Source organism: Rana temporaria, chromosome 2 (assembly GCF_905171775.1).
Source record: "Rana temporaria chromosome 2, aRanTem1.1, whole genome shotgun sequence".
NCBI lineage: Eukaryota > Metazoa > Chordata > Amphibia > Anura > Ranidae > Rana > Rana temporaria.
The window spans coordinates 182,819,784-182,832,475 of record NC_053490.1 but is presented as its reverse complement, the minus strand read 5'-3'; the positions used below and the strand labels follow the sequence as shown (position 1 = coordinate 182,832,475).

General features: G+C 40.2%; 1 protein-coding gene across 3 annotated transcripts in view; it reads left to right on the top strand.

The window, feature by feature from the left end:
• The window catches only part of UGGT2 (UDP-glucose glycoprotein glucosyltransferase 2), a 446,216-nt gene that overhangs the window by 357,404 nt on the left and 76,120 nt on the right, over window positions 1–12,692 (top strand). For all 3 annotated transcript variants that reach the window (XM_040336106.1, XM_040336105.1, XM_040336104.1), the window contains exons 30-31: window positions 5,973–6,057; window positions 9,190–9,275. In XM_040336106.1, the coding sequence (XP_040192040.1) occupies window positions 5,973–6,057; window positions 9,190–9,275 (171 nt within the window). The remainder of the gene's footprint in view (window positions 1–5,972; window positions 6,058–9,189; window positions 9,276–12,692) is intronic.

The window sequence follows — 12,692 nt, the reverse complement described above, 5'->3', positions numbered from 1 at the left end:
ACATCAGAGGCATCTGTTTGTACCACAAACTCCTTTGTGAACTCTAGGGTCATGAGCACAGGTTGTACACAAACAGCTTGCTTCAATATATGAAATATTTTCTCTGCCTCAGGATTCCACTTAATCAATCCTTTACTCTTCGTCAAATCTGTCAGTGGGGCTGCAATGGTGGCAAAATTGGGTATACAATGTCTGTGGTATGCTGTGATCCCAAGAAACACACAAACTTGCTTTTTATTTATAAGTTGGATAAAAAACTAAAAAACTGGTGCGATGTATCACACATCAGGGTTAGGGGGATAAAACACTGGTGCGATGTATCCAAACACACATCTAAAATGTGAAGAAGCAACAAATGAATAATAAAGTTCAAAATAAATAGTGAAATTTGTGAACCACACTCAAATTGTGTATATGGTGTCCATCCAAATAACTCCAGCCTTCAGATCTTATATGGTGACTGATGTTGGTTAATTTCCCAATGCAACAGTAGCTACGAATCCCATTCACAGATGTTTTCAATCATCAAGGGGTAAAGAGATAAAATACCCTTACCAGATGTGGTGGACCCAGAAACACCGTACAGTGGTGGGTCAAACGTGCTTAATCAACCCAAAGGATGGGGGGCAACTTCTCTTGATAGCTCTGGACCGTAGCTCTCCACGCTAGTAGAAATCCAAATCGATTAGATCCTGGACATAGAAGTAGTATCCACTGCTTCCTTGTAAGGCATAGGATGGACTCACCATAAAAAAGAAAAAGAAAAAAACAAGAGAGGACGCCTCCTCATAGTGTAAAAAAAGCAAAATTTATTGTCCAAAAGGCAAGTAGCCAGACATGAACACACTCAGCAATACAAATGCGTAAAACCACAGCAAGGAAAAAAAGCCAAAAATGGAAAATAACAATGATAAAAATCCCTGTATTCAATAAAAAAAATAGCACAGTTAGGAATGGCTGGGGCCAATGTATGTGCCCGACCGGTTTCGTGTAATGACACTTCATGCCCCAGTTGAAGTGTCATTACACGAAACCGGTCGGGTAAGATCTGAATATAAGATCTGAAGGCTGGAGTTATTTGGATGGACACCGTGTTTCTGGGTCCACCACATCTGGTAAGGGTATTTTATCTCTTTACCCCTTGATGATTGAAAACATCTGTGAATGGGATCGTAGCTACTGTTGCATTGGGAAATTAACCAACATCAGTCACCATATAAGATCTGAAGGCTGGAGTTATTTGGATGGACACCATATACACAATTTGAGTGTGGTTCACGAAATTTCACTATTTATTTTGAACTTTATTATTCATTTGTTGCTTCTTCACATTTTAGATGTGTGTTTGGATACATCGCACCAGCGTTTTATCCTCCTAACCCTGATGTGTGATACATCGCACCAGTTTTTTATCCTCCTAGCCATACCTATGTACGGTTAGGTTTTCATGTTTGGCGCTGCACTTTTATTTTTATTTTTCACTTATTTACACAATTTATTCCTTTGTTGTGTTGGCTGCCACTTTCTGACATTATTGGATCAGCGCAGTATATATTTATTATATTATTTATAGGTTGGGACCACTTTTGAACCGCCTCAATTTTATTAATCTGAGGCATGATCAGCCCTCGACCAATGATGAAGCCAAAGTATTTGGCCTCCTTTAAGCCTATGGCACACTTTCTGGGGTTGGCAGTGAGTCCTGCATTCCTAAGGGAATCTACTACTGCTTGCACCCGGGGGGAAATGATATTCCCAATTTGGGCTGTGGATGACTACATTGTCCAAATAGGCGTCTGCGTATTGGCCATGTGGTCTTAATGTCTTATCCATCATTCTCTGGAAGGAGGCAGGAGCACCATGCAAACCAAAAGGTATCCGCTTATACTGGAAAGACCCCTCGGGGGTAGAAAACACTGTTTTCTCTTTTGCAGATTCTGTTAGAGGTATCTGCCAATAACCTTAAGGCTCCTTTCACACAGGCTGTATGTAAGTTCAAACAGAATCTTACTTTATTGGATGCACACAACACACTTTTATACATAGCAGTTTGAACGCCCCACCCAAACAACCACTTTCCTATTGGTCAATTGTAAAGTACGCTTTAGTCCTCACTTGGGTCCTCTTGGCCATGCAAATGAGGAAAACAGGGTCAGCAGGGATTGATACGATAGCTTGAATAGGAGGACTGAGATGTGTAATGACACAGAGAAGTCCCAGGAGATAATTAAAGTACATAAACAAACATGGTCAAACACAGAATAATACCTTACTTCCAGACCATGGAGCCATCTGGAGGGGGTTGTCTTTAAGACAGGGCGGAGGACCCACCACTGTGTAATAGAATCAAAGGAGAAATACTTGAGTATTTCAAGGATTATGACAGGTGTCATTTCTGGAAGTGATGGACCTAGCCAAGGGCATCAATAGTGTTTCTATGCTAGCAGGAAGCCAGGCAGAAGGGGCGGGCAGGAGTGAGAAAGTGGGGGCACAGTTAAGCAGAGCTGTGCTGCGATCCTCATACAGACACCATCAAAGGTTTCAGGAAGTGCTTGTGCGCAGGTGAAGATCACTAGATTAGACTGTGGTTTCTAATCGGACAATCTGCAGTTACAATTATGCATAATCTAAATGTTTGATTTATTAAACATATGCGGCAAGGGCAGATCTTCCTTCATGATTTCATTTTAAATTGTCAATAAAAAAAGTCATATTAGAACAACCTGTGATATAGAGAAAAATTCCGCGCTGGAATAATAAACACAAACAAAAAATTGCAAGCCAGCACTAAGGATCAAATTCAAATCAAAAGTCCCAAAGTCATATAGTGTAAAAAATAGTGCAGTGCAAATGAAATCATAAACAATAAAATAATAATTAAATATCAAAGAAAGTCCATAAAGTGCACAAGTGAAAAATTCCAAATGGTGCTCCAATGTAAAGTGACTGAGTGCAGTAAATCAGAAAATCTGAGATCCACAGGTAAAGAATCCTCCACCAATGTAAATAGATAGATGGCCTCTCACCTTAGCCATTCGACCATGGCTAGGTCACAGAGCATATTACACCTCCCAGGTATAAGCAAAAAACCTTGAATCCCAATAGGCAGGCAGCTACCAGCAACTCAGCTCAGCCAATTTCCAGATCAGCAGGAGGGTATATGTGAATGAGAGAGGAAACAGACTAGTGCTCTCTGTATAGTAAACCAAGTATTTATTAAAAAAACAAGTAACAGACTCACAATTAGTGGCACTCAAAGCCGAGTGTGAAGCATAGATGACATGTATCGGAGCTGCAGGCTTCCGAATCCACGATCTGTTCACAAAGCAGCGTGTGAGACGGCGAGCGCGGGTGACGTCACGTGACGACTCCCCCTTTCGTACGTTACGTCCCAATGGGCGGGACTTCATCAGCATAGGGTGGGGAGATCAACGTGTGCGTCCCGCAGTGTGTTATATAGTGTGCCGTTGCCTCAGCAACCAAGCACAACAAATAAAGACCTGCCAACAGCGCCATCTTGTGTCTATATAGTAGAAGACGGCCAGTCATACTTAGCAAATTGCCAAGCAGACTGAAAAAACCTCTATGTTCAACATAAAGTAAATAAAAAGGGCAGATACAGTATTCATTAAAAAAATCATTAAATCAAATTAATACATATAATTAGAATTAAGTGACATCAGCCACGGTCGCCTTCTCACTAACAATTAAATATTATGAATGACACCATTGACATTCATTTACTGCCTAACATAGCAAATTTTGCCATATCAAGCAGTACGGAACAAATTACCAATAATTGATAATATCACAATCCGTCAATACCAACATATTAAAACAGTATATAATATACAATATATAAATAAAAATTAAAATTCATATAAAATTCATATGTAATCTATATAAAATCATGTACAAAAAAAACAATTTTTTTTATATATAAAGATTTCACATATAATTCACATAAAATTCCCCAATACACAAAACAAATAATCAGAGTACAAAAAATTACTAAAAATTACTAGCGATTGGAAATAAAACAATTGAGATCAAACTCAACGTTAAGGCCGGCCGGGGAGGAAACTTTAGTTTCGTATATCCAGAATGATTCTCGACGGCTAAGTTGCCGGATATAGTGTCCCCCTCTCCAATGCTTAGCAACGTTTTCGATGCCCCAAAATTTGAGACCTTTAGGGTCCCTATTGTGGCATTCTCTAAAGTATTTTGATACACTGTGGTTTTGAATACCCCGCCGTATATTGCTAACATGTTCTCCCACTCTCACGTGTAACTCACGTGAGGTGCGCCCAACATATTGCAATCCGCTACTTTAGAGAATGCCACAATAGGGACCCTAAAGGTCTCAAATTTTGGGGCATCGAAAAAGTTGCTAAGCATTGGAGAGGGGGACACTATATCCGGCAACTTAGCCGTCGAGAATCATTCTGGATATACGAAACTAAAGTTTCCTCCCCGGCCGGCCTTAACGTTGAGTTTGATCTCAATTGTTTTATTTCCAATCGCTAGTAATTTTTAGTAATTTTTTGTACTCTGATTATTTGTTTTGTGTATTGGGGAATTTTATGTGAATTATATGTGAAATCTTTATATATAAAAAAAAATGTTTTTTTTGTACATGATTTTATATAGATTACATATGAATTTTATATGAATTTTAATTTTTATTTATATATTGTATATTATATACTGTTTTAATATGTTGGTATTGACGGATTGTGATATTATCAATTATTGGTAATTTGTTCCGTACTGCTTGATATGGCAAAATTTGCTATGTTAGGCAGTAAATGAATGTCAATGGTGTCATTCATAATATTTAATTGTTAGTGAGAAGGCGACCGTGGCTGATGTCACTTAATTCTAATTATATGTATTAATTTGATTTAATGATTTTTTTAAATGAATACTGTATCTGCCCTTTTTATTTACTTTATGTTGAACATGGAGGTTTTTTCGGTCTGCTTGGCAATTTGCTAAGTATGACTGGCCGTCTTCTACTATATAGACACAAGATGGCGCTGTTGGCAGGTCTTTATTTGTTGTGCTTGGTTGCTGAGGCAACGGCACACTATATAACACACTGCGGGACGCACACGTTGATCTCCCCACCCTATGCTGATGAAGTCCCGCCCATTGGGACGTAACGTACGAAAGGGGGAGGAGTCACATGACGTCACCCGCGCTCGCCGTCTCACACGCTGCTTTGTGAACAGATCGTGGATTCGGAAGCCTGCAGCTCCGATACATGTCATCTATGCTTCACACTCGGCTTTGAGTGCCACTAATTGTGAGTCTGTTACTTGTTTTTTTAATAAATACTTGGTTTACTATACAGAGAGCACTAGTCTGTTTCCTCTCTCATTCACATATACCCTCCTGCTGATCTGGAAATTGGCTGAGCTGAGTTGCTGGTAGCTGCCTGCCTATTGGGATTCAAGGTTTTTTGCTTATACCTGGGAGGTGTAATATGCTCTGTGACCTAGCCATGGTCGAATGGCTAAGGTGAGAGGCCATCTATCTATTTACATTGGTGGAGGATTCTTTACCTGTGGATCACAGATTTTCTGATTTACTGCACTCAGTCACTTTACATTGGAGCACCATTTGGAATTTTTCACTTGTGCACTTTATGGACTTTCTTTGATATTTAATTATTATTTTATTGTTTATGATTTCATTTGCGCTGCACTATTTTTTACACTATATTAGGACAACCATTGTGTTTTGAGGGCAACATCACCACTCCTTCATCTGGTATCAATGCAGGATAAAACTTGGATAGACTCCGAGAAACTAAGGACTTCACAGATCTGTATTAGAACCAGTATTGAACTCTACTCATGGAGCCTCTGAGGAGTAGTTGCTAGTACTAGGAAAATGGCTATGACCATGGATACTGGTTTGCATTCTTCTGCACTGTATAATTTGTATTTCTATTCTTTCTCTTTTAGCCATATTGGGACTGATTCCCCATCAGATCAAGGAGAAGTAATTGTGGCGCTAAGTAATTTCAACAGTAAAATTATTAAAGTTCATGTAAGTATCTAGTTTTAATTTCTTAGTAAATACTGCCAGAATTGGTCACTATAGGTTGATACACTCACCTGTTCTAACTATAGTTCTTGTCATAACATTCTGTTTTAGATTTTAACTAAAATAATTTGTAACGGAATGACCCGTGACACCCAAAGACTTTTGAAGGATGGGGGTACTCCTGTGCCAGCATCACTAATGACTCTTGGGTCTAGGATCACCCTGTGCCCCTTTTGGGCATATGGTGACTGATAAATGATAATTCATGTATTGCAGGAGATCTGGACATATTACAGGTGATTTCATGCTGACCCACAACAGGTCAATAGGCTCCTGAAAGACATTCCATTGTCAGTTGTATGATGCTAATACTGTGTTGTGTCTATTGTACTGATTAAGTCTGAAAGGTCAGATGTCTCCTTTCTGGGGTAGGGAATTAGCATGTCAATTATGTTTAGTAAAGGAATGTGTTTTGTGAATAGCAGGTGAGAGTCATAACGTCTGACTTTGCAGGTGTAGTAATTAGGTCATGTTCATTATGTCAGACCTGTAACATGCCTGTAACTGCATAAAAAGCTGAGAGTGTACCATTAAAGATTCATTCATACATTTTGAAACCAGTAACAGCGCTTGTCTCGTTATTCTGGGAAATGAGATTGATCGTGTCTGATGTCTGTCGGACTGTCGGATAAGCTGTTGTGAGGCGATGGAATGGGAATATCGTAAACGGTGGTGACCGTTACAGAATTATACTGTCAGAATATTCTTTTTAGAGAGCATTTGATAACGCAAGACTAATATAGCTTGCTTTATTCTGTTGGTGGCAGTAATTGCCATGTCAGCACCAACTTTTGAAGCTTTGTATTCCTGTCTTAACTGTGCAAATAACCAGCATAGCTATAACTACTCCTGCATAGCCTGATGAAAAGTGCACTGACGCGAGTTTCTTTATCACAGCATTCTTTTTCTTGTGCAAAAAAAGCAAGAAAATTGAGTTTTTTTCTCAGATTATTTCTTAGAGCCATGCTATATAGTGTTTACTCTGGAGATAATATATTGTATTGCAACGATCAGTCTGTTGTAGGTTATGGATTGCAGCCTAAAGCTTTACCAGGAGAAGTAAATTGCTGACCTGTCCCATTTCCATTAGCATTTACTTACATTGTATTCCACTGCTTCATACCTCACCAAGAGCACCAGGAAATACAGGGTATGTAAGGATAGGGATGAGCATGTGACCTATTTTAAAGCACTGTGGAAGTAATGACTTCAGTAACGTGTCTTTTCAGCTGGTGGCTGAATGAAGTGGCACTGAAGAAAAGGGAAGGTAAATGTAGGCATCTGTAGAAATCAGCATGCAAAGTGTTACTAAACCCACAACAGTAAAATCAGTCTGTACATGCAGTAAAGCATGTTTGTTATATTACTGTGAAACTCCTCTGTGAAAAACCTCTGTATTGCGCAAAAGGGCTGTTTGAGCCCATCTTCTCTGATCCCCTCTTTCTTCCACAGTCCCCAATCTATCTGCTGATAGAACAGAGCCTTGGGGGCACTCTGCATGTGCTCAATTTGGTGTGTTTTGCTAGAGAGTTTTTTGTTTTGTTTTCTTGGGAGAGTGCATGTGATCAGCACAGGGCCAATCAGCACTGTCCAGACAGAGTTAGGGGTCCTGAAGCCTCATAGGACACTTGGAGTAGAATGAAAACTCCTCCTACAAGCTTTAACCAGACACTGACAGAAGTCACAAGACTGCTATAAACCGCTGATTAGAAATGGTATTTAGCAGTTTATATTTACTAAAATAATTTTAATTTCCATGCTCTGTGTACTGCGGGAGAACAGCTTTAGCGAATGCAGGGTTCTGGGTTTAGTAACACTTTAAGTGAAACTGTTGCTTTGCCCTGCACAAGCAAAGCACAGATTAACTTTAAGATAGGTATTTGTCAGATGAGGAATACAATCTAAAACTGCCCTAAATGATTATTATGGGGCTCTAGCTCTGTTCATGGACAGACACATATTTACTTTACAGTGTATATACCGGTGATGGCGAACCTTGGCACCCCAGATGTTTTGGAACTACATTTCCCATGATGCTCATGCACGCTGCAGTGTAGTGGAGCATCATGGGAAATGTAGTTCCAAAACATCTGGGGTGCCAAGGTTCGCCATCACTGGTATATACTGTATAACTTGCCATTTGGTAAACACACACACATTCTCACTTGTTGTTGTTACTTTTTTTTCCATTTATACATATAGTGAACAGACAGGTTTGTCATGCCATCTGGTAGATAATGGATACAGTTCTTTCTTCTACAGTTGTAATGAAAGAAATAAGGCGCTTACAAAAAGTTGTTACTGTTGTTGAGACACGTTTAATTGCACTATATGTTTGAATACCATGAGCTACTAATCGTAAAACTTGAGAATTCTAGCTACAGGAATAGCCAAGTGATGTTTGGAAAGTTTTAATGCCAATAGATGACCTTAGAATATCATAGAATAACAAACGAAAAAAACAGGATATATTTTTAAAGGTTAGTCTTAGGCCCCGTACTCACGACCAAACATGTCTGCTGAAACTGGTCCGCAGACCAGTTTCAGCAGACATGTTTGGCCGTGTGTTGGCCCGAGCGGACCATTTTGGGACGGATCGGACAGGTTTCCAGCGGACAACTGTTTCCCGGACTTGTTTTAAAACAGTCCGCTGGAAACCTGTCCGCCCGGACATGTACGGTCGTCTGTACAGACCTACCGTACATGTCCTGCCGCCCGCATCCCTCGCATGCGTCGAATGACTTCGACGCATGCGTGGAAGCATTTTTAAGGCGGCCCGCCCACGTCGCCGCGTCATTGTCGCGGCGACACCGCGGACACGCCCCGCGTAATGTTTACGCGCGGGCTTCTGTTCGATGGTGTGTATAGCCATCGAACAGAAGTCCCCGGGCAGTCCCCGGCCAGACATGTCCGATGGAAACGGTCTGCAGACCGTTTTCATCGGACATGTCCTGTCGTGAGTACTCGGCCTGAGTCCTAGAATATTTATTTCTAAGCACACTCTATTTTTCACATCATTTTTATTGAATTGTCTTTCCAAATAGAAAGTACAATCTGATCTTATTTTTATTGCAGGTGCAGAAGAAACCTGACCAGATACATGCAGATCTCCTGAGCAGTGAGTCTGAAGAGAAGACAGGCCTGTGGAATTCAATAATGAGGTATATATAAAGAGCAGAGTGCTAGCCAATAAGAATTCCTTTCAGTCTAATCACTTCATTAATCTGAACTCCCATTGCTATAGATCAGTGGTCTCCAAACTGCGGCCCGGGGGCCAAATGTGGCCCTTTGCTTGCTTTTGTCTGGCCCTTGGGGCACCACTTCTGCCACTTATATAAGAAACAATTTCTCCTACTGACACCAACAATTGGCCATAATTACAGCCACTGACATCAATGATAAAGGGAATTGTTCCTCCCACTGACATCAATAATGGCGCCTAAGTCATGCCACTGACACGAATGATGGGGCACTAATCCTCCCATGGACACCAATGATGAGGTATTGTTTTCTCACACACTAGGGCATTTTCTACTCACACTGACCACAGTCTGGACCCCCAAAAGCCTAAACTCGCCCTTTATTTAGAAAGTTTGGAGAACCCTGCTATAGATTAAAGCGCGTTGCACTTCAGATGTTTGGACGTTTTTTGTGAATAATCAAATGTGTCCTATATCACTGAAACACACAGGATACTATCAGCAGATTTAATATAATCATGCAAAAAAATATATAACTTGTGATTCGTGCATCTTTTTTGAATCTCAAAATCATACAGTGAATACACTAGTGGGGAGTTGCTGTGTTCACTAAGCTCTAACTGGCACTTTAAAGCCCAATTGAGCCTTTAGTTTAAATCTGCTAAATATGTGCATCAAAACAAAAGGTGTTAAATGTCCTACACTACTTTTTTTTAAAGCTTCTTGTACCTTTCATTCACATCAGTCCCTGCCCTCAGGGAGCTTACATTCGAAGGTTAAACCACTTACGTGGCCTACTAGGTAACAGACAGTTAAAATCAAAGCTAAACTCAGATAATCTATATATATATATATATATATATATATATATATATATATATATATATATTTTTATATATAGATAATCTATATATACTGCATATGTAAAAGAGAACATTTTTGCCTGCCAAACGATTTGTATATGTGTCCATCCTGTTACACAGTTGCCCTACCACACAGTTTAGCCCACACCTAATTTTTTACTGCTGCAGTATGTTAACACTTATAGGTCTCCTCCCCAACCCCTACCCTGTGACTGGTCATTGAAAGAAGCAGCAGCAGACTGAGTATTTTATGCTGCTTTTTCCTTCTAGCAGCATGCTTCTTGTAATGCTACACAACTGATTCCCCAATCTGAACTCCGCACTCTGCTGTTTTGCCTGCAAGAGACTGATAGAAAGTTAAATGCAGGTGCTTACACTACTTCCATTATAAAATATAATACATTTTAGGAAAATGTATTTATATATGTATGTGTATGTGTGTATATATATACACGCTGTAAATTATGAAAGCTTTCAGAAATATAAGTGTTACGTTTTATCAATTAACAAAATACCATGTAAATGAACAGGAGTAAAATCCAAATCAAATCATTTTTTGGTGTGACCACCCTTTTGCCTTTTTAAAAGAGCATCAATCAATTCTACAATTTTTCTAGGTACAGTTGCACACTGTTTTTTAAGGAACTCAGCAGGTAGGTTGTTCCAAAACATCTTGAAGAAGTAACCACAGATCTTCTGTGGATGTAGGTTGCCTCAGATCCATGTAATCCCAGACTGACTTCATGATGTTGAGATCAGGGCTCTGTTGGGGCAAACTACCCAGGAGCCCTTGTTCTTCTTTACTTGATGATTATTCTTAACCACTTAAGGACCGCCTCCTGCACATATACGTCAGCAGAATGGCACGGCTGGGCACATGTATGTACAGGTACGTCCTGTACATGTACTCAGCCGTGGGTCGCGGGTCCGAAGATCCGGGACCGCGGGACCCGTGGACCCGATTGCCACTGGGGTCCCATGATTGGTCCCCGGAGCTGAAAAACGGGGAGAGCCGCGTGTAAACATCGATCGTGTCATCCCTTTTATAGGGAGACACAATCGATGACGTCACTCCTACAGCCACACCCCCTTACAGTTGTAAACACACACTAGGTGAAACATAACTCCTTCAGCGCCCCCTGTGGTTAACTCCCAAACTGCAGCTGTCATTTCCACAGTAAACAATGCATTTTAAATGCATTTTTTGCTGTGAAAATGACAATGCTCCCAAAAATGTGTCAAGTGTCCGCCATAATGTCGCAGTCATGAAAAAAATCGCTGATCGCCGCCATTAGTAGTAAAAAAAAATGTTTTTATAAAAATTTAATAAAACTATCCCCTATTTTGTAAACGCTATAAATTTTGCGCAAACCAACCGATAAACGCTTATTGCAATTTTTTTTTACCAAAAATATGTAGAAGAATACGTATCGGCCTAAACTGAGGAAAAAAAACGTTTTTATATATTTTTGGGGGATATTTATTATAGCAAAAAGTAAAAAATATTGCATTTTTTTCAAAATTGTCGCTCTATTTTTGTTTATAGCGCAAAAAATAAAAACCGCAAAGGTGATCAAATACCACCAAAAGAAAGCTCTATTTGTGGGAAAAAAAGGACGCCAATTTTGTTTGGAAGCCACGTCGCAATTGTCAGTTAAAGCGACGCAGTGTCGAACCGCAAAAAGGGGCAAGGTCCTTTAGCTGCATTTTGGTCTGGGTCTTAAGTGGTTAATGACATTGGCTGTATGTTTGGGGTCGTTGTCCTGCTGCATTATAAATTTCAGGCCAATCACACTCCTTTCTATGTCCTCCCTTTGCACGTTAACTGCCTTTTGCTACAGACAGATATTTCAACTTTTGACTCCTCAGTCCAGAGCATCTGCTGCCATTTTTCTGCACCCCAGTTCCTATGTTTTAGTGCAAAGTTGAGTCACTTAGCCTTGTTTCCTTGTGTCTTATGCACAAAAACATAGGAACTGGGGTGCTCTAGACTAATGAGTCAAAATTTAAAATATTTGTCTGTAGCAAAAGGCAGTTTGTGCGCGAAGGGCTGGAGAGCATTACCATGAATGTATGCTGGCAACAGTAAAGCGTGTTGGTGGAGGTTCCTTGCAATTTTGGGGCTGCATTTCTGCAAACGGATTTGGAGATTTGGTCAGTATTAATGGTGTCCTCAATGCTGAGAAGTGCAGGCAGGAATGTATCCATCATGCCATTCCATCATGCCATTCCATCAGGGAGGCATGTGATTGCCCCCAATTTATTCTGCAGCAGAACAGCGACCCCAAACATCCAGCCAATGTCATTAAGAATGATCTTCAGTGTAAAAAGGAACAAGGAGTCCTGGAAGTGATGGTTGGGCCTCCACAGAGCCCGGATCTCAACATTATCAGGTCTGTCTGGAATTACATGAAGAGAGAGGAGGATTTGAGGCAGCCTACATCCACAGAAGATCGTTGGTTAGTTGTGATGGACAGTTAATTTAAAACCTGCAGGTCATTTTCTGGTGATTATG